Here is a 24552-nt window from a genome sequence, read left to right as displayed (position 1 = left end):
TTATGGCTTTACATTTTTCCCTCAAGCAGAGGTTTAGAAATAAGACAAAATGAAGAACTTAATCGCAAAATGTAATGAAATAAGTACTAACAAGATAACTGATAGATATCAGGGAATGTTTGAAATATTTTTGCTACAAAATTGTTTCTATGTAACATTCGTTTGATACACATGTCTGCCATTGTTTGCAGATTTAATTAATACATCTATGACAACATTTTGTTTACGTAAATATAGTATTTCCTAAAATCAGACAGAAAACAAACAAACAAACAAAAATCTCTAGCAAGTTGTTTCTCATAATATATTAAAGTTGCACATGAATTTAGTTATACAAATTGAAGTCTCTGGATGGAAATCATAATCTTTAACTCTCTATTATAACTGTGATGTGATTTTTCAAAAGGATTTTTGTTTTTATAAGTTGTGTTTCGCTAATGCTTAGTACAAGGATGCTCTTGGCATATGGGATCAGCACTCAGAGATTTTTCTTTATGCTCAGCCAGAAACTGTGAGTACAATCTCAAAGATACATGAGAAGGAATGCTGAGATGCTTTTAGTCATTTCCTACTCACCACATATAAAATTGCTTTTAATGTATTTGGATATAAAAACCTTTTTGTACTTCTTCAAACAAGCTATTTTTTAAAATAGTAATGGGAACATCAGACTCACTTTTTCACATCTCTATTTTCCAAATTCTCTCTGTATCAGAGCGTCTCATAGAGTGGTCTCTGGGCCATTAGCTTTAGCTTGGCCTGGGAATTTGTAGGAATGCACATTCTCAGGCCTTACCCCAGAGTTATGGAATCAGGTTAGTCATCTGTATATTGATAAGTTCTCCAGATGAGTCTGATATATCGTAAAGTTTAAAATCACTGCTTTACATGATTTAAAAATACTACTAAACTCATATTTAATTGTGCATCACATGAGCTTTTACCAAAGGACCTTACTATGATTTGGAAGGTACCATTTGAACTGTGGTGTAACAAAAATTGGTATACTATTTTTTTCTGCATATATATATATATATATATATATATATATATATTCCACAAAACTCTGTATTACGAAATATAAAAATTTCTTTATAATTCGTTGAACTTCTTATGTGACAGAACTTTTTTTTTTTTATCTGAATCTGAAAAGTATCTTTACAGACGCTTCTAAATTCGCTTTCTCTCTGCTGAACTTCCTTTATATAACATTTTGGGGCATTAATAATATCTCATTTATTTCACAAGTTATCTTTTTAATGAATTTAAAATGAGAACTTTTCCACTTAACTTTAAAATATTCATATTAGTGTGCCCCGCCCATGAAGACCTAAAAGAAGTACCACCTAAGTCCCGGGAAACTTTGCTTCTCACACAGGTAATTAAAGCTGTGGACGAAGGCTACCGACTGCCGCCCCCCATGGACTGCCCAGCTGCGTTATATCAGCTGATGCTGGACTGCTGGCAGAAAGACAGAAATGACAGACCCAAGTTTGAGCAGATCGTCAGCATTCTGGACAAGCTTATCCGGAACCCAGGCAGTCTGAAGATCATCACCAGTGCAGCAGCAAGGTGACACATTAGAGTTTGCATCCTGCACTCCTGCGCACACACGGAAATAATGTATTTTCTAGCTCCAAGGTGTTAATTTCCTCCTCCCCTCTTCCAGCTGCATCCTTTGATATTTATATTCCTCAAGATACTCCTATCTTGGTTTTTATAAGACAGACATGTTTTGTTTTTTGTTTTTTTCTATTTAAATCTTTCCGGAGGAAAGCTCATGCTATTTAATGATAGCGATGAAATTCTGAGTTATTTTTAACTTGCATCTTGACTACATGGGAGTCTATATTCAGGCTTATTTAAATATCTGGAAAATAGGAACACGGTACACATAGCTTCTTAACTTCTTTTCACTGTCATCTATTTAAAAAAAAAAAAAGTCTCCTGGAGTGGTGAGGAATTTTAATGAAGTCCTAATTTATTCCACATTTAAAATAAGATTTCAAAAATAACAAAAGTGCTTCCAAAACATTGCACTGGCTAGGAGAATGCAATTTCCCCCACTTAATTAAATAAATATTTGTTCAATCCATATTGTGTGCCAATTGCATTGTTAGATACTATCAAGGATAAAACTAAGAGTAAAATAATGTCAATGTTCCCAGACAGCAACACAAATGATAATCCATCCTAATTATAATGCAATCCAGAATATATAATGTCCATTAGATTTTATGCACATTCTCTCCAGTTAAGAAACACTGAGTTCTCTTAATGGTTTTGAGGAAGGTAAATTAAAATGTACCAACAAAGTGTAATGGAAGAAATAGGTAAGGAGAGATGAATTTTGTCAGGGCCATATGAGAAAGAAGACAAGTGTTAATTTATTTGGTGCTTCTCCGAAAACTAACAGCAAAGATATCTGTTTGACTTAATGATTTATATTTTCATTTTATACATGAGAAAAACAATTCTTTTATATTTTGATGATGTATATTCTTGTAGGTAAATTATAGAATTTTTCATAAAAGAACCTGTACTTTGTGTGCACATAAATCCATAGTATCATATGTATAAATACTATATAATAATGACGTAGTGTGACTCACATGTAAAAGGTATAATATAATGCCTTATTGGAAGTTTTCTTTTTTTGCACATCTTCTCTCTTTACTGACAATCACCAAGAGTTATGACTTTCAGACTGATAGACCATTTGCTAATGTACTTTATGCTAGAGTATATTATTTTGTACCTTAATAGGAATCTTTATGGTTCTGTTTTTACACTGTATTTGAGTAAGATGAATATGAGGAATCTGAACCAAAGTCTAAATATGAGTATATAAGAATTATAGATTATTTGTTGGAAATAACATATCCAACACTAAGTTTGTCTTATAGATATAGCTTTAGTAGATAAAACTACCCATAACTTACCCTATAAGGATGAATCTCTGTTCTAAACTTCATAGAGACTACGCAGACTCTTGAAAATCCACCTGACAATTTAACAACTAACAAGATAACAAATGTGTCCTTTCTTGGGCCATATGGTCCTCATTTTGCACCCTGAAGCCATTTCTTTTCATCTTCACTCAATGGCAGCCATAGCAAAAAAAAAAAAAAAACACAAAAAACAACAACCAACCAAACAAACAAAAACAACCAACCATATTTTCAATTCTTCCCATATCATAAAAAAAGATATTAAAGCCATTTCCGTAGGATGATATTAGCAATATAAAGACTAACTCATATAATATGATTTAGGAACATTAAACTCAATTTTATGTGAAAAAATATTCTTAATATCAGATCATATTATGTCAGGATATGTCCTAACATCCAAATTTTAGTACACTTCTTAAATTCACTTTTTCCATTCTTATTGAAATACATTTAATATACTTTCTCTTAATATATGTTCTTTAATACCTGAAAAAAATTCCATATGTTTTGTCACAACACATGTAATTTCAGGGAAAATATAAGTATTTTTCTAAAAAAATCCATTTTAATTTACTAAATATAATTTTTTTGGAAATTAGTTTTATATAATTACTGATTGCCATTAAAATACACAACAGGGCAGATTGTGTCATTATGGTTTTATTAGCAACAACCTCAAGTGGTCATACAACAGTGTCAAAAAATCTTTTTCTTAAGAAAATTTTCTTTCTCACTTTTCACAATGATTATTTCATTCTTTTTCATAACTGATTAAACTCATTCCCTTTCACCTTTAATTTTCCATTGATGACTTTGCCACACACTTTATTGAGAAAATACAAGCTATTAGATGGGAAATTCTAGCAGCAAAAATAAAAACTTCCTGGTTCTTCTACTCATACAGTTTATACTTCTTTCCTCTAATTTTGACAGAGGAAGAGAGGAAGTGTCCCTACACTTGTCAGTGACAAATTCTTTCTCTCTCTCCTACATATCAAGACTCTTTCTTTCTGCAGGGTCATTGTTATAGAAATACATTCAATTGTTTCTTAAATTTCCCTGATGATAAGAATCACTGGGAGAACTTATTAAATGCACAATGTATAACTAACTATCTAGGTCTTTACCAAGCTACTGACTCAGAATCTCTAGGAAAGTGGACTGGAATGTGGACGTTTGATAAAAACTCCAGGTAATTTTTATCATTAAGTGAATTTAACAGATTCTGTTTGTCAACATTACCTCTGTGAGTCCTACATCTCTGCCAACTACTTCCTTCTTTTTCTACCATTCACAGCCGAACTTCTCAAATAAGAGTTCCATAGACATCTCAAAATTAATATTCTGCAAAAGTATCTGTTCATTTTCTCCAGCTAGCCTCATCCGTCCACTGTCTTCCTATTTTGTTGAGTACACTAGCACCTATTCTTCTGACGAATCAGGATTAGACCAAGTCTTGGCACCACTTTCTTGCCCTCCATGCTTTGATCTAGGTGATCACTGGATCAACATGATCCAGCTACAAACACTGTCTTTCCACTACAAACACTCTCTTCTATGATGTTTTCCACTTCTGCAATAGACCACTGCAAGAGGCCTCTAACATGTCCCCTGCTTCCATTGTTGCCCTGCTCCAAGCACCTTTTCATATAGCCTTGAGAATTTCATTATCAAAATATACAGAGGGTGCCAAAAACATTTATACACATTTTGAGAAAGGAAAAAACTGCATTAAAATTGTAATATAATGAATGACGCTAGCAATCATTTGATTAACACCGTCTTTTGAGCCAATGTCATTCTACACATTGCTACCGTAATTCAATTCAACTGTGCAAAGTAACACATACCGTTTTTCCCCCAAAATAAGACCTAACCCAAAAATAAGCCCTAGCGTGATTTTTCCAGATGACATCCCCTGAACATGAGCCCTAATGCGTCTTTTGGAGCAAAAATTAATATAAGATCTGGTCTTATTTTCGGGGAAACATGGTAGATGACATCTCTTAAAATGTATATGGTTTTTTTGGCACCTTTGGTATATGATATAATTTTGGTCACCTGTTTGTACCCAATCTTGATTCCCATTACACTTAAAAAAAAAAATCTAGACTCCTTTTGATGATTTAAATTGCTATGCTTCTCCAATGTCATTTCTTTTATTCAAGTGTTTATTAATTTTCCCAACAACTATTTAGTATATGCCAATCTACTATGTGCTAGGCATGGGTAGAATCTAGAGAACAGTGAAGAAGACAATGTGGTCTCTGCCATCCTGGAGCTGAAATTATATAAGATGTACAATGCACAATAGTCAAGTACAGGTTATAGAAATAATTAAAGAGATGGTTGTGATAGATAATAAAAGGGTGGTTGGAAAAGAGCCAGCCTTCTGAGGAGCTGATATTGAGCTGAGTCCTTAAGAAAGGAAAAGAGACACTTGTTTAAAGAACCCTCCCACCCACCCCTAATCCCCCCACCCCCCTAAAAAATAATCTTGGCATAAGAATAAGAAACTGCAAATGAGTTTGGAGGGCTCTACGAAGTGGCAGAAGAGCAGTAAGGAAAGGAAGAGTCTGTCATGAGTCGGAGAAGGCAACTAGAAAGTAGCCAGACACTTTAGCTTCCCAGGCAGGCCATGGTGAGGACTTTTGAATTTGAAATGCATGAGGAATCCATTAAGTCATTCAAAGCAGGGAAATGACATGATTTTATATGCACGACTCGCTTTTGCAGGGAGGGGCAAAAATGTGAGGAGAGCGGTATTTCAACCTTTCAAACTGCACCACTTTCACTTAAACAATACTGTAAGCTCAGTGGCCAACTTCTAGTTCCTTCTGAAAGCCAAGGTATTTCAGATATGAAGACAGTAGCACATTCTGTTCTCTTGTCTTAGATTCTCCTTGGCATCCGTCTTCCTTCAAGCAGTAGCTGCTACATCTTATGTTAATTGAGGCATTCTCTGGCAACACAACTTAAAGGCTAGCGCTTTTATAGAGCACCATTTTCTTGCTCATCACAATTTTAATTCTGTTTTGTGTGTATATTCCACCCTGAATGGCTTGCATTTAAACATGGGAAGAAAATAAATGTTAAGAAATACTTTAATATTCCTCAGAAAATCATTATTTGAGCAAAAAGACAAGGTGTTCAGGAATCCTGAAGGAAGGATGAGTTCAGTTTTAGCTTTGGGATTCCCTGGCAGTTGTATGGTGGATGAGATTTCTATAGTCAGATTACAGGATAAGACCATACCAGGGTAGGAAAACACCACGGAAAAAACAAACAAACAAACAAAACAAAACAACAAAAAAAAACTAAAACAAAACAAAAAAAAAAACCCAAAAAACAAAAACAAAACAAAACAGGACACACACTAACATAGGATACTTCCAAAATTGCTTTGCATCATACAATTCTTCTGTAATATAAGATAAAAAAGAAAATTATGGAGAAAAATGCTGATAGATAATTTCATCAGATAATGGAAGATTGAATGTTATCTCTAGAAATTTGGATTTTTGTACATGAGGAAAGGGGGAGCCATTGAAGTCACTTAAGTGATATATTGCACTGTACCTATGGAACAATTCTCTGGCAGCTATACCTAAGCAGGGCTGGCAGGAAAAAAGTTCATAGCAAGGAGTTAGGAGGTGATTTCAGCATATAAGAAAGGGCTTATGCTATCGTAGAGCAGAGGAAATAAAAAGAAAGGATGAGAATTCAGGAAGATTTACTGATTACCTGCCATGGTCACTAATGAGATGTGCAGAGTGACAGAGAAAGTACCCGAGAGTACTTCCAGGCTCAAGGTAGAGGACCAAGAGAACAGAGCTCTTACTGACAGTCCTAAGAAGGGCAGAAGGAACAACCAACTACGAGGCACATCAGCCTCCTGGACACAATGAGACCGAGTCCCACAAGAAGTGGGGAGTTCATATCTCAAGCTGGGGAAGACATTAAAATTAAGTCTAGGCATACAATTTAGAGCATTCTCTCTGTAAAGATAATAAAAGGAGCCACAGTCAGAAACATGTTTAGCAGGTACAAATCTCAATCTAGTAATGCTGGTTTTTACCACAAATGCATTCCTTTTAATTTGTATGAAATTATTATATTTCTAATGGAAGCTTTCATATCCCATGGATTATTAGGAGTCTTTAATCTATGAGTAGCAGAGGGTGTTGGTTCACATAGGTTGACACTGAAATGTCCCTCATCCCAGTCTGCCAGAATGCACTTTCTCCTTGCCGGTTCTGTGCTGCCCTGGGGTCCAGGGATCTTTTTAAAGCCTCTAAGCACCGCAATACTTAGTCCAGAAATCACTAATTCAAATGTTTGCAAGAGCCAAGAAGCTAATTGAAATGAGTGAATGTTTCTCTCATATATGACAGGGTGTGATGGTAGCCAGTGGATATTTCAGTTTCCTTATTAGGAGATTGTAGAGCCAATCAATGCCAATGGATGGCAATTCTAGAAGGAAGAAAGTATAGAACATAGTTCCCATTGAATGACATTAACCCATTGCACAGAATCCAACTCGGAAAGAAAGAAAATTGTCTCTATTTAGAGCTTTGGAGAACGTACCAATTACAAAGCTGAAGAGTATGAAAGAGTAGGTAGAAACAATCAAGGGTTAGGAATGAGACTTAGACCAAAAAGCAAAGAATTTTCCAAAGTGGATAGAATGAACTGTGTTATTAAAAGCTGCGAAAGGCTGAAGAAAAAAAAAGACAACAGGAAAAAACTTACAGTGAAACAATGAGAAGGACATTGGTTTCTTTTTAAGAGAACTACTTTGATTCTTTTAGAGTGATAGATGATATACAAAATTTTAAAAGGTTTAGTTATAACTGGATGATGAAAAGGAAAAGGCAATGTGAAAATAGTGCTTTTGAGAAATTTAGAAAAAAATGAAAAGTATAATCATAGTGCACATGTGTAAAAGAATAAAAATAAAGTTCCCTCATTTTAAGAAATTTTCTTAAAGTTCTTGATAGAAACTGGCACTATATAAATAAATAGAAAATGGTCTTACAGTGACAAATTTTCTTACTTTACAACACATGCTTTTGTTATACATAAAAGAGAAATAAGCACAATTCATTTTTTAAAAGAAACTATTTTAATAAATTAGCTTGATTACTTTTATGAATGTAGGTAACTTAAAAATTAAAAAAAAAAACTAATAGAAAAAATGAGAGATGAATTTGTTATCTATTCAGGCTGTAAGATACCCTTTTTATTTTTTGATATATACATACACACACACACACACACACACACACACACACATACCCATGCACGTGTGTGTGTGTGTGTGTGTGTGTGTGTGTGTGTGTGTGACTTGTTCTTTAAATCCATAGCATTTTCACACTTCAGGTCATTGGATTATTCAATACTGTTGTAAATTTGTGGAATCTAAATTCTTTGTATAAAGACTTTAGTAATATATTTAATATATTTAGAATGAGGTTCTGAAGAGCCAGATGTACTTAATGTCATTGAAATGACTTTAAATATATTGTTTCATTGTATTAATCGCTAACTTTGAAGGGATTTCTTTTTATTAACTCGCAGGATAAATAGAAAAAAATAAGCAATACTCACAATTTTCCCTGTTTATGGCTTTAAATTAGCATTAATAAAATGCTTCTGATCTCTAAGAGTACATAATAAAATTATTTTAGAGAATAACTGCTGTTTTGACAAATGTATTCTTTAAGAGTAGTCTAATGACAAAGAAACATTCTGTTTCTCCAAATGACTTTGACCTCCAATTCTGAAACTGACACGGTGATTTTTGTCACTGAACAAACACGATACTGAACATTTTAGAGGAAAGCAAATATGCCAAATACCCAGGTGATTTTTCTTTTAATATTGAAAATCAAAAGTCAGTAATTTTGCCATTGGGAGGAATTAAACCTGTAATAGCTATAACTGCTAAGATTTTTGTCCTTAAGGCCTAGAGATAATTAAAATAAACACAATGACTGTACTTCTCCTTAATGTGTCATTTATATACTAGTCTCCTGTTGGGAGCTATATATACTCAAAATTATTTTTAGTTACTGATGACAAATTAAATTCTATTTGAATTTTTAATGTTAGAGATAAAAAGATCAAGATCATCATAAATCCACATTTTAAAAAAATTGGCAAATACAAGCTTTTCTCCTTGAAATACAATAAGTATTTCATTTGAAGTAAAATTAACACTAAACTATAAAAGATATTGCAGAATTATATTACTATTTTCAGATAATAATAAAGGTAGATATACTTTTGTTTTTAAAAATTACTTTAGAGTTAATATTGTATGTTCCTGAAACTATTCACAACAACAGAATAAAGTTAATAATTATAGTGGTATAGCATTATCTCCCCAGTATTATTGATAGCTGCTTCTAGTTTCAGTAAGCATCTACTTATTCATTCAAAAATGTGTGTTAATCATTATTTTTAATACATGAAAAATAAAGCATTCAGTAAACCAAAAGGAATCTTATGTTACAAAATGATAACTGAACATTCAGTCAGAGGGATTTAGAATTCTAATGCAATATGAAATAAGGTCATTTTGAGTGATATTCTTGGGAATGGCAGTTATTTCTTGATATTTGTTCCCCAGTGTCTGGGGCTAATTTATATGAAACCATTTATGGATAAAATAGGACCTGATGGGAAGAAAATAAATGTATACCTCTTTAATGCAACAGTCTGAAAATCCATAAAAGAATAATTCACAAACCAAAATACAAGGAGGGAGAGAAAAAGGGAGAAAAGTTATGTTTTTGCTTCCCCTGAGCAAACATGTAATTTCCATGATTTCTTTTTAATGACTGCGGTCTGCAGCCAGTAGGTACTGATTTATGAAAAGCTGTAAAAGATCAGGTGGAACTCTGCAGGACATCGTTTACAGCTGCACGGATTGAAATCTATCTAATTTGTCTAGTAAAAGTGTGAGCTCCTGGTGCACATCACCCAGCCTATAAATTTCCCCTTCAGACCCAGTGTCTGGGGTTGGGTCTAAAAAAACGCCAATGCCTGCAGCTGCTCAAAAAGCCCACATTCCCTGGGTGCGCGTGAAGAGACATCACAGGCTCTTCACAGTGAGAGACAAATTCCTATCCATTGATAAACTCTCCAGATGTCCTCTCGGAGGAGGAAAGGAACCAATTTTTATTTGAATTCCCTAGAGAAATCCTGGAAGTGGAAAAATGATACTTTGCAGGGCTGGTTATTCTGAGGTCACTGGCATTAAAATTAGGTCATTCTTTGTCTTCGTTGTACTTTGATCCAAGTAATAAACAGAAAAACTCAGTTGGGGTCAATTTAATCCCTAATCCACTCGTCCTGTTCTATTTCAATCTTTATTTCTCTAAATATTTCAATCAATTTTCTCTAAACTCTTGTGGAGTCTTGCTATAGTGTTGAGTTTAAAAATACAAACCATTTTGAATTGAGAAGAAAAAATTCTGCATTTTGCTATTAGGCACACTTCATAAATATTCTGAATACATGTCCTGGGGTTTGATTCTTCATACCCACAAACCCATAAATAAAAAACTATTGCTATTCATAAGACCAAGAGTCAACAAGAGTCCACATTAGATTCTATGCTACAGCTACTGGAAAAATCCAACCTCTCTCTCTCTCTCTCTCCCCACACCTGTAGATAGTTTAATATTGTATTGTCTTCTTTCTAGGTATAACTTCATTTTTCTTATAAAATTTTGTCACATATGATTTAACGTTATGAATATCAATTTTGTTTACTGATTTGATGACTTAACCAATGGATCTAATGCTATATTTAATGCTGGTTAGTGACAAAAGCCATTTCATTCATGATAGCCAAGCTAAAACAACCCAAGAATATCATGTAAGTTCTGAAACCTGGGTTATATATCTATCCATAATTCCTCAAGTTCTTAGGAAAAAAACAAGAGTTTCAATTATTAAAATAAGTATTTTTTTCTTGTTCAGATGATTTAAACAATCATATAAAATTTATATACGTATACATTTATTTATTTTATATATATAATTCTCTTTTGGAACATATATATGTATATATATGTATATGTATATATGTATATGTGTGTGTGTGTATATATATATATATATATATATATATATGTTCCAAAAGAGAATAATTTATAAAATATTATATTTATATTTTGTAGGGTTTTTTTCATATTTCTAAAGGAAAGAAAATTAATACTTTGTAAAGTAATGCTTAATTTTTATTTCTTTCTGCCATTTTTAAAAAATAATCTCTGAGGGTTAGTTAAAACTAAACCATAACACATAAACATAAATTATAAACACTGTAATTTTAATTTATAATTAAAACATTTTAGATAGAGGGGACTGAAGTAGTTGAGTTTAGTGTAAGGGAAAGAAAGCTGAAAAGTCCTCCACTTTCAGCTGTCCTCCACTTTACAAATGACTGTGCCAGGGAGGGAACTAGCTATTGATCTATATTTTCCATAGAAGATGAATATATAGGCAGAGCCCAATGGTCAAATTTCCATTTTTTCTTAAACTCAGCATTAACGTTTGACCATTTTTATCAAATAAATGTAATGTATCTCCATCAAGAGTCACATAAATATTTAATTTACACTCATCTCATGTGTCCCCAACAACAGCATACATGTCTAGAGAACGATAGAAAATTATCTAGATATGAGACTCTTAACCACACACTTAGCATGTTTCTTATATATCCGGAAGTGAGCTGAAGAAATTCATCAATAGTAACAGAAATATCCCAATTAAAAATTATTTAAATATAGGTAGAGCTGGCATATTTATGTACTTCCTTCACAGAGAAATTTTCTCATGAGAACATATCCCAGATAATAATGAGTGGTTGGTATTCACACATAAATCATAGTATGGTTTAATTGTATCTGGATGGTTCATTTTGCTCTTATTTCATGCTATTTCTAAAAACATTACTGGAATCAGTAGCTTAAAGAGCTAAATTCATTTCTAAAATAAAGATAAATGCATGTCAATATATTCCTCATTCGCTTTGGTGTCTTCTGAAAACTAATTCTAACTGTTGAACTTAAACATTTCAAATGGTGGGTTTCATTGAGACAAATTATTAGTTTTCAATATACTTATAAACAAATGAAGTTCTAGTTTTAAAAACCCTAATATGGGGCACTTACAATAATAATTTTAAAAACTTTCAAGAGCTCAATGCTGATTAAATTCAACTATAGGATCATAAAACATGAAAGATTATTCTGAATGACAACTCTGAAGAGTTAAAATCTAAATGTATCTTCTCAATTGTAAGATAAAGATTAGTTTATGACACCTTTGCAGGACATTTGGTCCTCTCCAAATGTCCATGGAGCTTTTTGGTTCATACCAAAAGGATCCTAGAAATCTGCTGACAGATGAATGCATCACACATCAAGAGATCCCATCCTCGACCTGTCCCCTGCATTTTTCTCACTGTAACAGGTTCTTCCTCAGTATGCATAGTTAGCATAGATCCTGTGCTACTGTATGATTCGAACTCTGACCCACCTATCTAACCCCATATTCTATTACCAGCTAAGCTACTGAGGTAAGAAAGGTTATTGGCAATACAGACTCAGCACAGTTATTGGACCAAGAAAACATGATAGTATGTATTAATCCTGTAAACAAAAGTATAAATAAATGTTATGGTCTATTTTAATCAAGGGTCATTTTTAGGAAAAAATCATAGAGAGGACAATTAGTTGTCTACCTGCTGACTGGTCCCAGTCTCATGAGTTAAAGACCATTAGAGGGGTCACTAAGAGCTGTAAAACACAGACCAAGGGCAGCTCACCAACAGCTACTGCTTTGGGCTCTTCAGGGATGAAAACATGGTCTCTACCATTTCTTTTCAGTCCCTTTCATTCACTAGATCTTGCAGTTGGTACACAATAGATCAATGTTTAGGCCTGTAATTATGTAAAACAATACTAGAAGTTCCTTTTATGCTGATTGTATTGTGCAGTATTAATCATGATCACAATCTCTCTCTCTCTCTCTCTCTCTCTCTCTCTCTCTCTCTCTCTCTCTCTCTCTCTCTCTCTGTATAAAATGAACTCCATTTGGTGTTGTCACATATGCGAGGATTTCATTTATTGTTACTCACTACTTTTTTCCATTCCTTTCGTAATTTTTATTTTTGATGACATTTGTGACATTATTTAAACCTGTGCTTACTTTATGTCCTGCTGAAAGTATAGTCTAGGTTGTTCCAACTGTGTTTTAGACAGCAACTGTACAATGTCTGCAAATATCCCATATGGCAGGATTTAATAGGGGAAACCAAATCCATCACCAAAGCAGACAACAAATTATTCAGTGTGTCATGTCCGCTATAATGATATCCTAAATTACCACCATCTTTGTTAATGGTTAAACAAATTAAATTATCAAAGTATGTATGGATATACGTATGCATCTCCCTGGCAAAATTTCAGTGATTTAAAAAGCAGTTGTGAGTGGAGAAAAGAAGCGCTGAGACAAGACAATTCCACAGTATTCTTGCAAGTTGCCCATTCCAACAGATGAAGTCTTCATAGCAGATAAATTCCACAAACAAACAGGAACAACACGTGAAGTCTGAAAGTTCCTGCTGATGTTGATGTCAAATTTGACTTCCATCAAATCCGCTGACTCCTGATCTTTCTCCCTTTGGTGTTTCTTTTCTTGCAGGCCATCAAACCTTCTTCTGGACCAAAGCAATGTCGACATCACCACCTTCCGCACAACAGGTGACTGGCTTAATGGGGTCCGAACAGCACAGTGCAAGGAAATCTTCACAGGCGTGGAATACAGTTCTTGTGATACCATAGCCAAGATTTCCACAGAGTAAGAAAAAAGTTCTTAAGACTACTGAATGATTCTGAACTTTCTGTTGAACATACATGTTTTGGATTAATGTGTTATCAATATTCGTTGAACCTATGAGATACCAGCTGTCTCCTGTAACTGCTGAGCTGGGTACTGGATCCCTCTTTGTAAATGACACCATCTGGATTCTGTATTGATACATTTTCTTCCCTCACAATAGTTCTCATAGTAGGTGTCTTCACTGAATTATGACCTCCTTTAATAGACCCAAGGAGTCTATACATATCCCCACAGACTCAAACTCCTAACTGAAAACATAAGCAGAGATAGCACAATTATTAGTATATTCCTGTATTTGTATTTTTTCTACTATTTTTAACAAAGCCTAACCTCCGTGTAAAAGGAAAATTGAGAACAAAGTGGATAAACTGGTACTGTGTTTCTCCAAAAATAAGATCTACCCCGAAAATAAACCCCAGTTAAGATCATCGGTCAGACGGAGGCATTTAGTACATTATGGCGATGTTCCAGAAGAAGATGAGATGACTGTATTTGAATAAATGTAGATTGTTGTACATGAAAAAATAAGATACCCCTGAAAATTTGCTCCGTCTTTTGGAGCAAAAATTAATATAAGACCTGGTCTTATTTTTGGGGAATCACGGTATACAGGGAAACAGGCTAAAGTCTAAAAGTAATTTTCACAGCTTCTAAATAAACGTCATCATCTGTTATTGTGTGTCTACTCTGTGAAGGATAACATGTTTGAAAATGAAGTTATAAATCGGTTTAAGACATGACTATTGTTTTCCTTGAAAGATTTATACTCGGTTTGAAAATACTAATGTGCATAATTAATAGGGCTTTGTATGTCAAATCCAAAAATAATTAAGTATAATAGGCTGTATTTTTTAGACATGGCTCATTTGATAATAGGAATCTTTTGATATGAGAAATCCACAGGCTTAAGGAAGGGGGGTTTATCAAGTGAATTCAGTGAATAATCCATAAAATTCAGCACCATTCATAAGGCCTGGTAATTGGGAACTGGCAGTGAATTCTTGGAAGCTATATTTTTAATCTCTCTGTGAATGAGAGTCAATTTACTTCAATTCTTAATGCATCATTTTTCTTCTGTTTTACAGTGACTTTTTCTGTACTCCCATGCATATAGCTAAAAATGCCTTCCTCTGCTCTAGGTCACACAACTTTCGTGTGCTACTCAACTGACCAGAGCTGAACTGTCTTAACTCTAAGTCCTCAGGAGAAAATTCTGATGGGTTCAGTTCTGCTTGTAGATTGGCACCTTTAAAGTCATATGGTGGCCATAGTATAATCATTTCTGTTCTAAAAAGGTGAGGTATGATAGCACAGATTGGCCTCTAGGAGCCCTTTCCTGAAGGTAGAATAGAAAACTGTTCTAAAGAAAGAAGTTTTGTGTTGAACAGCTACACAAAAAGTTGTCCCCAGTTTTGTAGCTTGCAAGGTGTGTTTGGAAACTGTTTCCTTCTCTGTTTCAGTCTTGTATCTTTCATCTTTGTTACTTTACATAAACTATTGCCCTCAAGTTCCTTTACATCTTAACCTCTCCTACCAATATTTGAATATGTAAATATTGTTGAATATTTAAAGACTTTCCTTGTCATCCCGCCAATCATTTAAATAAAGTCGATGTAGAGAGCTATAGATTAGATATCAAAAAAGGAATGTGGAGTATAATTAAAATAATTAATGCAGTATAAAAAAATAGGTAGTTTATTGTTTATGATGTAACTTTACAATCAGAAACACAAAAAGTCACAGAAAGGCCTATAGAAAGGGTTTATTACTATTGAAGAGAATTATTGTTAGACAATAAGCTCATGCTAGTTGACTTGCATGCATTGGCATTCCTATTTAAAGGAAATGAATGGTTTTTAAATAAACTTATTTTTAAAATTTATTTATTTTTTTCAGTCACAGTTTACATTCAATATTGTTTTTATATTAGTTTCAGGTGTACAGCACAGTGGCCAGACATCTATATAATGTATGCAGACTTCCGATCCAATCAACAATATGCTTTGAGTTTCTGTAGTAGTTATTTTGATCAAACACAATCCCAGGATATATCGATATAGTTTTATAAATTCTTATTTCAGTAATGTAAACAGTTAGGGTTATGATATACAAGACACCTGCATTAGAGCACAGAAGCATAGCAGAGAACAAACACAAAATTGAATGGTTCTGTGTTATTGCCAGATTTTCAAAGGCAGAGTTATACAAATGTTTATTCTCAACAAAATATCAACACTCAGAGGTTTTAGATAATGAAACATTATATTGAAGTGGATGAAGCAGTACATTGTTAATAGAATTAACTGTTAGGTCACAATATAAATATACTCAGACATTATAAGCTATGAATGTGGTAAGAAAGTTACTTGCTTAAAAAAGTGAAGTGGCAGCATTTGTTACATATCCAAGTTATCAATGTGTTTGTCTCAACAATAGTGTTGGGCGGTAAGCTCTTTCACTGCCTAGAGCCTTTTCACTTAATTGTTGTTATTATTATTATTTAAACAACCTGCCAATGTACATTCAAGATGAAAGCTGTTTTTTCCTGAGAGACTCAGCTGTTCAGGTTTGTCCTTTACAGGAGACAGATACTTTCAGATCTCTCAGTGTTCTTTCTTCTGTCCTGTGTCTTAAATTCAGGGACAACATAGAATTAAGATCTATTGACCTAACAATCCTTAAAAATAATTGTTTATTTTTTGGGTCTCCTCAGTGTGGTGTATATACTACAAAAAATAGAATTTATAAAAAATATTTAGTATACTAATAATTTAGGGAAATCTAATGAGGCGGAATTTTCACCCTAAATGCTATAAAATATTTAACTCGATATTTCGTCCTTCCTTTTTCAATCTTGGGCTTATTGTTTGAATTTGTTTCCTTTCAATCCCTATTTTCTTTGTGCAATCCAGACTCAGTTCAGAAATGATTCCTTTGACGGAATAACTCTAGAGATTCTCCTGGAATAAGACAGAGATACTTAAAATTGATATTAAATTTATTTTTGTTTTCTATGCAGACTATCAAGTTACAGAAAAATGTTAATAGAGCTTCATACTAAAATAAGTGTTAACTTATTTCAGTTACTTTTGGGATTTATTTACATGCAAGTTACTCAAGTCATCCGATTTTCAAATGAAATCCAGAAAATGTACAATTTTATTCAGTGAACATATTTTTTAAAATACTGTTTCATAGCTAAGCTGGATTTAGAAAGGTTAATGTGAGAAGGGAAGAGAGAATGAAAAAGGGCAAGAGTGACTATAGACTATGGAGAGAGAATTAAGTGGGTGGAATGAATATTAGGCAGATTAATTGTTACATGTCATTATCCTGTACCCTTGGATGCCATTTTCAAAGTGTCATCACCTATCCCCTTGCCTTTGAAGTACCAGTTAGCTTATTAACCTCTGGTTTCTATCTTGATCTGCTCTTTAGTGTTGAACTTTTCCACTGCCCTTCTGAATAGGGTAGTCAAAACAATATAAGCATATTGGAGTGTTACTGAGACTACAGCAGCTGGTTGTTTAGAACAATTTTGGACATGGCAGAGTGATGGGTAGAAGATGTTTTGGAAAGGGTGGAGAGAGTAGAGAGTCCAGAAAAAACCAAATTAGGCATAACCTAAAGGAATTAATTATTTTAATTCTCTTTTCCAATATAATCCTTGTCATTAAATATAAACAAAATTATGAATCTATTTGCTTATAGTGGGATCCCAGACACAGAATCTGAAACAGTTTTATGCAAAAGGTTTCTTAAGGAGTGTGCTTGGGACAAACCTCTATGAAGAAGTGATGAGGGCATTTGGCTGAAGGACAAGACTTGGCTCTTCCTACTGAAACAAGATCCCTAGAGTGGGCTGGCCCTTCAGAGGTGTTGCAAATTGGTCTGTGAACACTCAGAATCTGAATTTTTTCTAGCTACGGTGGTATGGGTGCTTCAATCCCAGAAGGGGATCACGGCCAAGCATCATAGTGTGGCATTATGTCACATTACTCTTGTCACTATGCTTAAATTTCTCAAAGAGCTCAGAAAATTAGTATACTACCTTGAAACATTCTTTTTTTTTTTTTTTTTTCCACTATCCATGATTCTCATTTTGCTCTTTAAGCTTATAAAGACAGAGAAAATGAAGAGACAGAGAAAAAAAATCAGTAAGTCATAAAAATTATGATATAAAATTGGAAGAAAGATGAGAGAAAACATACAAAAAGAGTGCACATTTATTGATTTGTACATATATATTTATATCTGCCCTTTTCTTGGCTCTAGATTCACAACCTGACTTTGATATGGTTTGGGGAGTAGTGAGGAAATGTTTGTTGTTCATTTTAAAGAAAGATCCATGGTATATAAAGAATCGAAATCCCATAGAATACACATTCTCAAAACAGAGATCAACAGAAATAGCCTACATTACCCTAGGTGAATGTTTCATTATCCAGTTACATAGAGAGTGACAAGCTTAATGTCACTCCCCACTAGACTTCCTGGTGAAGCAAAGCAGTTGAAGAGTATGATCAGAGAGGACCTCAGGCAAGATATGAGTTGTCCATAGAAAATTTATCGGCCCCTTGAATGGCAGGAGGGAGGTGACTTGCAGGTCATCATAAATTTCCTTCCCAGTTCAGGAGATAAGAATTCAATCAGTCTTGGTTAATTTTATGCAGATGCTTAAATAATATCTAAATTTCTTCTTAACTTTTTAACGATTTTCTGGTTGTGCACCTTTATTGCTTGGGAATTCACTTCTTAAGAAATCAATTAGTCCATTTCTATGCAGTTAAAAATCCCAATTTTTCATTCTTTCTTTTATGCTCAATATAAAGGAGCCCCTTCTATGTGTGTTTATGTGTGTATGTGGTGTGCATTTGTGTTTGCATTGTATTTTTTTCCTTCTTGCCATGCTCAATTTGCCTGGTGTTCCTTGCCAAATGACACTTTACTTCCCTGTCAACTTCCCCAGATAAGCATACTTTGGACTGTGATTCATTCTTTAATAAGTGCATACCACGCCCCTACTAAGTGATAGCTATTGTTCAGAGTGTGATTGGCAAGCAGAGTACAAAACCAACAAGAATTCCTGTGTATGTGGAATTCACCTTCTTGTGAGACAAAATAGAGAATAAAGAAATTAAATCGAAAGAAAGGCAATGTGCTGAATGGTGAGCAATGGTTTGGAAGAAAATGAAATAAGAAAAGAAAATAAGAAGTAGAGGTATGACTGCAGAGAGGATTTTACAATATTAAATAAGAGGGTCAGGGACATTCTTATGAGATAGAGATGTTTGAGTCAAGACCTGAAAGGGTGAATATGAACTAATTACTTGGTCAAGATGTTTAATTAATCATTTGCCCATGTTCAGACAACTCTGTTTTTTCCTAAATGAAATTTCTCATGTTCTTACTATACTTCATTTAATGCCTGGTTTCTGAGTTTAAACTATTTTAAATGTAATAACTTTGACAAATAGAGATATTTTATTCTACTTTGAAGGAATTTTACACTTTAAAGAAATTGTTCCAATTTTCTATGGCTGGTAACAAACTGCTTCAAAACTTAAAGGCTAAAACAACTTCCATTTTATTGTATATCAAAATGGCATGGCTTATGCATTTGGGCAGAGCTCAGGCGGGTGATTGTTCTGCTGTAGGGTTGGTGCTGACTGATGTATCCATCTAACATGAATCTGGTCTAGCCTGGAGGGCTCGAGATGGTTGCATTTATGTCTGCCCTGGTGCAGACTGCAACACAGCTGAGACTGAAGACTAAATGCTTACACATGGCCTCTCCAATGGCTTGGGGTAGTCAGATTTCTCAAATGGCAGCTTGAGGCCCAGAGAGAGTATCTCAAGAGATAAGAAGTGGAACCTGGCAGTTACTGAAGACCTGACTGCAGAAACTGATTCAGTGTCACTTCTGACATATTTTGTCAGTCAAAGCAGTCCTTGAGTTGGCCTAGATTCAAGGGAACAGAATAATACCCTGCAAAGAATGTATGACCATCTATGTTAGTTTCCTAGGACTTCCATAACAAATTACCTCAAACTTTGACTTTAACAACAGAGATTAATTTTCTAACAGTTATGGAGGCCAGATATCAGAAATCAAGATATTGGCAGGGCCACACATGCTCTGAAGTCTCTAAGGGAGAATCCTTCCTTACCTCTTCCAGATTCTGGTTGAACCTGGCATTCCTTGGCTTGTGGCAACATAACACTAATCCCTGCAACCATCGATAGGTGGATTTCTTCTCTGTCACTTTGTGTCCTTCTGTATCCAATAAGAATAGTCTCATTATATTTAGAACCCCCTAATCCAGTATGATTTCATCTTGATCCTTGTCTTAATTTCATCTGCAAAGACTCTTTTTCCAAATAAAGTCACATGGTGAGGTTCTGGGTGGTGAGAAATTTTGAGGGGTCACTATTCAACCCATACCATTTATGTTCTTTCACAAGGATAGAGGTGGAAGTCGAAGATATAATACATGGATGATGCAAAAATTAGGTCGAAAGCACTGGGATATATGATTGTACAAGCTTTGCTAATTGAAAAATCTCATGTTCACGGACTGTCCAGGAAACCATGATTCTCACCAGACATTTTCTCTTTTTTTTTTTTTACAGTGATATGAAAAAGGTTGGTGTCACTGTGGTTGGACCACAGAAGAAGATCATCAGTAGCATTAAAGCTCTAGAAACACAATCAAAGAATGGTCCAGTTCCAGTGTAAAGTGCTATTTCGGGAAGGAGGTGGTAGTTGTGGAAGATGAAGCATCACTCTGCAGATAGGTGATAATGTTGGAGATACTGATGGAAGTTCCAAGCCCAATAAGACACTCAGATACGAGTACAAATGCCTTAAAATGGAATTGAAAAACTCTTTATTTTCCCATATCATTTAGTGAATGGGCGGGTGGGTGTATTTTGTTTTGTAATTGATTTTTTATATTAGTTGATGGATTAAATTAAAATTCTTCAGCACGGAATAATGAAAAACTAGCATAGAGACATGGATCATATACTGACTATTATAAAAGCAAAACAAGTGAAATAACAAAATGAACATGGAAGCTCTGTTTACTAATAGCCACAAGAGAAAAAGACTTGTGATATTTTTATACACAGAAGAAATCTGTAACAGGTATTTTTTTTTTCTTTAAAAGCAAGCAAAACAGAGGAATTTATACCTCAAACTATCTGGCCATATTTACTACCTTTTCATTGTACTATTCTCTTTTATCTGTTAAAAGTATATAGAAATGAAGTTTGTAGTTGTTTTAAGTAGTACACATTTTTAATTGTTAGCTTCCTTAAGTATTATCATGTAAAAAATGTGTCTTAATTTTTAAGAAAAATACATATTTATTTTCTTTTGAATTGTTTTTATTGTTTTCTATTTATGCCTTGATGATTTAATTTGGATTTGTTACAGCCAAGTGCCAAATGCCCTCTCAAATTGTCAGCAGTAGGAAACATGGTAAACTAGACATAGAGCATGATGGGTTTCTTTCCAGATTTTTGAACAATCTATATATATATAGACACATACATACATATATATATATATATATATATATATATATATATATATATGTCTATATATGTATATATACCAAACTCTTTCCCTGTTTATTCACTAACCAAATCTCTCACAGCCTGAATTGTCTTATCCATTTTTGTCTCTCCATTTATTATAAACTGTACACTCCTATTTAGTGTAATATACTGGCTTGTATTTAATGGATTTTCAATGACATACCTGTCCTACTCTGGTGCTTAGGAAACCATTAACTTCCTCCATTGGTAAAGAAGTTATGCTAGAGCTCTTAAATGGAGAACAGCTACTTTGGAAAGAATTGGAAACCTATTTATATTGCTGCATTAATTGGCAAGACAGACTACAGGCCAATGCATGAGTCAAAAATTCTATTGCTGACTGGCTTTGGAATATCACTCAATATCCTTGCTTAAAATTGTTGAGCAATTTAGGGAATGATGATAATTAAACTACTCATCTGCAACACTGGGGTTTAGTAAATTAATTAAACATTGTGATCACCAATAGCAGGTATTATTATTTTTAAGAGTCTTCCACTGAAATTCACCTGTTGCAATTTTGGTGTATAGCTTAGAAGCATTGAACTTCTTTGCGTTTATTGGGAGTATAATTGACAAAATAGCTGGTTATCTAGCAAATGATTCAAAACCTGTAGGCAGTGGAGAGATCTCTCATTGCAGGAATTTAGACTTATTATTCCATAAAGGTCAAATATAATCATACTCAGTAATATCTGAAAACATGTACCTGGTGGAGAACTAGCCACTAATATATTGTGAAGCAACATTATAGCTCTATCTATATTCTTTCTAATGCTGATATGATCATGTTATGGGGATAAGAAATACATATCTCACAAGAATAGAGTGAATAAAACGATGCTGCAACCTTTATGTTATTATGCAAAATTGAACATTATACAGCTTACAATCACAGATCAAAATTCACAAGTGCTAATCTGTTGTAAATTTAGCGTAATAAGGCTTAGGTTGTGTTCCCTCATATATGAGATTTTTTTTTTTTTTAATTTGGCAATATTCCTTATCGTCAAATCATCCAACTAGAATTCTGCATTGGATATATAAGAGCATGAATTTTTTAAAAAGATATATGCAATTATGAAATTAATTGCAAATTTTACTTACGTCTGCTAGAAGCAGCTAAAAAACATTTTTAATCCAATATTTTGTGTTGTGAAATGTTAGATTGAGATCTGAATCTGGCTTCAATCTCATTTTATCCCAGACTAGCATTTACTTTCATAGATACTATTCTGAACATACTCAGCAAAATCTGTGCATTTCATGGACTAATAGAAGTTGAGACTTGTTGACTCTATTTTACTTATTTTGGCTGTGGTTTCCATTTCAAAGTAGAGGTTCTATGCATAGTATATTGCTCTTCATTTTTCACTGTTTTTCTACCTGACCGCTTATACATTTACTTTACACAATTTTACCCTGTATATATGTAAACATAACAGTGTACGATTCTTAACTGTGGAGTAGAGGTACCAGAAAGCCCATGGCCATCTCTTTGTACAGGAACTACATTGATTTTTAATAAACATGAAATCACATCTCCTTCACAAGGTTATGTACCATATTATCTGTTTTGTATCTTAAATTTGATTTACATATATTATTTATTTCTGGTAACTTGCCCAGATTATTCTGTACTAAGTATCAGTTAAACCATGTATAAATGTGATATGATTGGCCATATGTATTTACTATCACCTGTATTTTCAAAACATTACTCATTTAGTTTATGTTGTACAATGTAGATGGCCTCTTACTAATGTAAAATGATTTGTAGTGGAAACATTTATATTTTTATAATAAACACAATGAAAATATTTTTTACAGATTGGAATACAGAAGTGGTCTTTGAGGCTTTTTAAAATTTTATTAAATATGTGCTTATTTAAACAGCAATATAATGAAATTTATATGAATCATGAAGAATGTGCTTCTGTTTCTTTTTTCTCCATGAATGAGGAGGGATTCATGTTATGTAATCCACTTATGAAGAAATAAGGAGTTTTGACTGGCCAAATATAACAAATAATAATTAAAAACAAACAACCACAATTGCAAAAAACACTCCAGGAAACACCTGAAACTTTGCATAAATTAGGTCCCTAGTCATTTGCAATCTACTTAAAGAAAACGTACATGAAAACCAAAAAAGCTAACTCACAATATAAAGCCACATAAGTGATTAAGATTTGCATAGACATGGAAACAGATAAGGAGAGATCACAAAACAGATTTTTAAGCTTGCTTGAAGGTGACATAGCATTGATCATGTTGAGTGGAGTAAACAATAACTTGTAAGCAGATTAGCTAAGTAATTAGCTAAGCACTATGATGACACAGGTATTTTGCTATCACCACTTACAATTTACCTCATTAAATCTTTGCAACAATCATGTGAATAGATGTTACCCCCTTTTAATGGATGATGGAATCAAGGTTCAAAATCCTTCCCAAGGTCACCCTAATAAATAGAAAATCAAGGAATCTTGTTTTTCTGTGTTCTTTCCATATAGTTGTTACTGTAATCCAAAACATGCTCTGGGAACAGTGACTGGCAATTTGAAAAAATATTCAGGGAGAAGGTGTAGGATAAGTAGATTACACGATGTTAGAAATCTATGGTGGTGGTGTTGGCATGAAGCTATGCACTTACTCTAGATGGTGGTAATAAAATGTGAAGAACAGAATGCATACGAAGACACATGAAAAAAGGAGAACTAGCAGAATTTACCAATCTGATATCAGAATTTTTCAAAAGGTAGGAGTCAAAGAAAACCATAAAATATAGGTCTTGAGTGTTTGTGGAAATGATGGCACCATTATAGCAGGGAATAAAGATAAGTTAATTTTCCATTATGAACTTACTAAATTAATGGTGTTAGCCAAATCTTAATAAGTTAAGAGGTATTAAAGATGTGAGTCTGAAGCTACAGAAAAATATCAAAGGTAAAATGTGTCTGATATTGCGTAAAGAATTATATATCTTTATTTGTGAGATACACACAGACACACACACACACATATCTTGCATCACTTTCTTAGGTTAATGCTAGCTATAGTAATAGTT

At 33.7% G+C, this 24552-nt stretch overlaps 1 protein-coding gene across 2 annotated transcripts in view; it reads left to right on the top strand.

The window, feature by feature from the left end:
• Positions 1-23902, top strand: part of EPHA3 (EPH receptor A3) — a 356820-nt gene extending 332918 nt beyond the window's left edge. Inside the window, exons 15-17 of one of the 2 annotated variants that reach the window (XM_074333229.2) lie at positions 1379-1572; positions 13680-13835; positions 20511-23902. In XM_074333229.2, coding sequence (XP_074189330.1) covers positions 1379-1572; positions 13680-13835; positions 20511-20616 — 456 coding nt within the window. In that variant the 3' untranslated portion in view covers positions 20617-23902. The remainder of the gene's footprint in view (positions 1-1378; positions 1573-13679; positions 13836-20510) is intronic. The other variant, XM_019745445.3, reaches the window with a different exon arrangement.
• Positions 23903-24552: the final 650 nt, after the last annotated feature.

This window comes from Rhinolophus sinicus, chromosome 17, assembly GCF_057876585.1.
Source record: "Rhinolophus sinicus isolate RSI-liver-muscle chromosome 17, RSI-T2T, whole genome shotgun sequence".
In the NCBI taxonomy this organism is placed as follows: domain Eukaryota; kingdom Metazoa; phylum Chordata; class Mammalia; order Chiroptera; family Rhinolophidae; genus Rhinolophus; species Rhinolophus sinicus.
The sequence above is the reverse complement of the archived record's forward strand: the minus strand, read 5'-3'. Positions and strand labels throughout refer to the sequence as shown.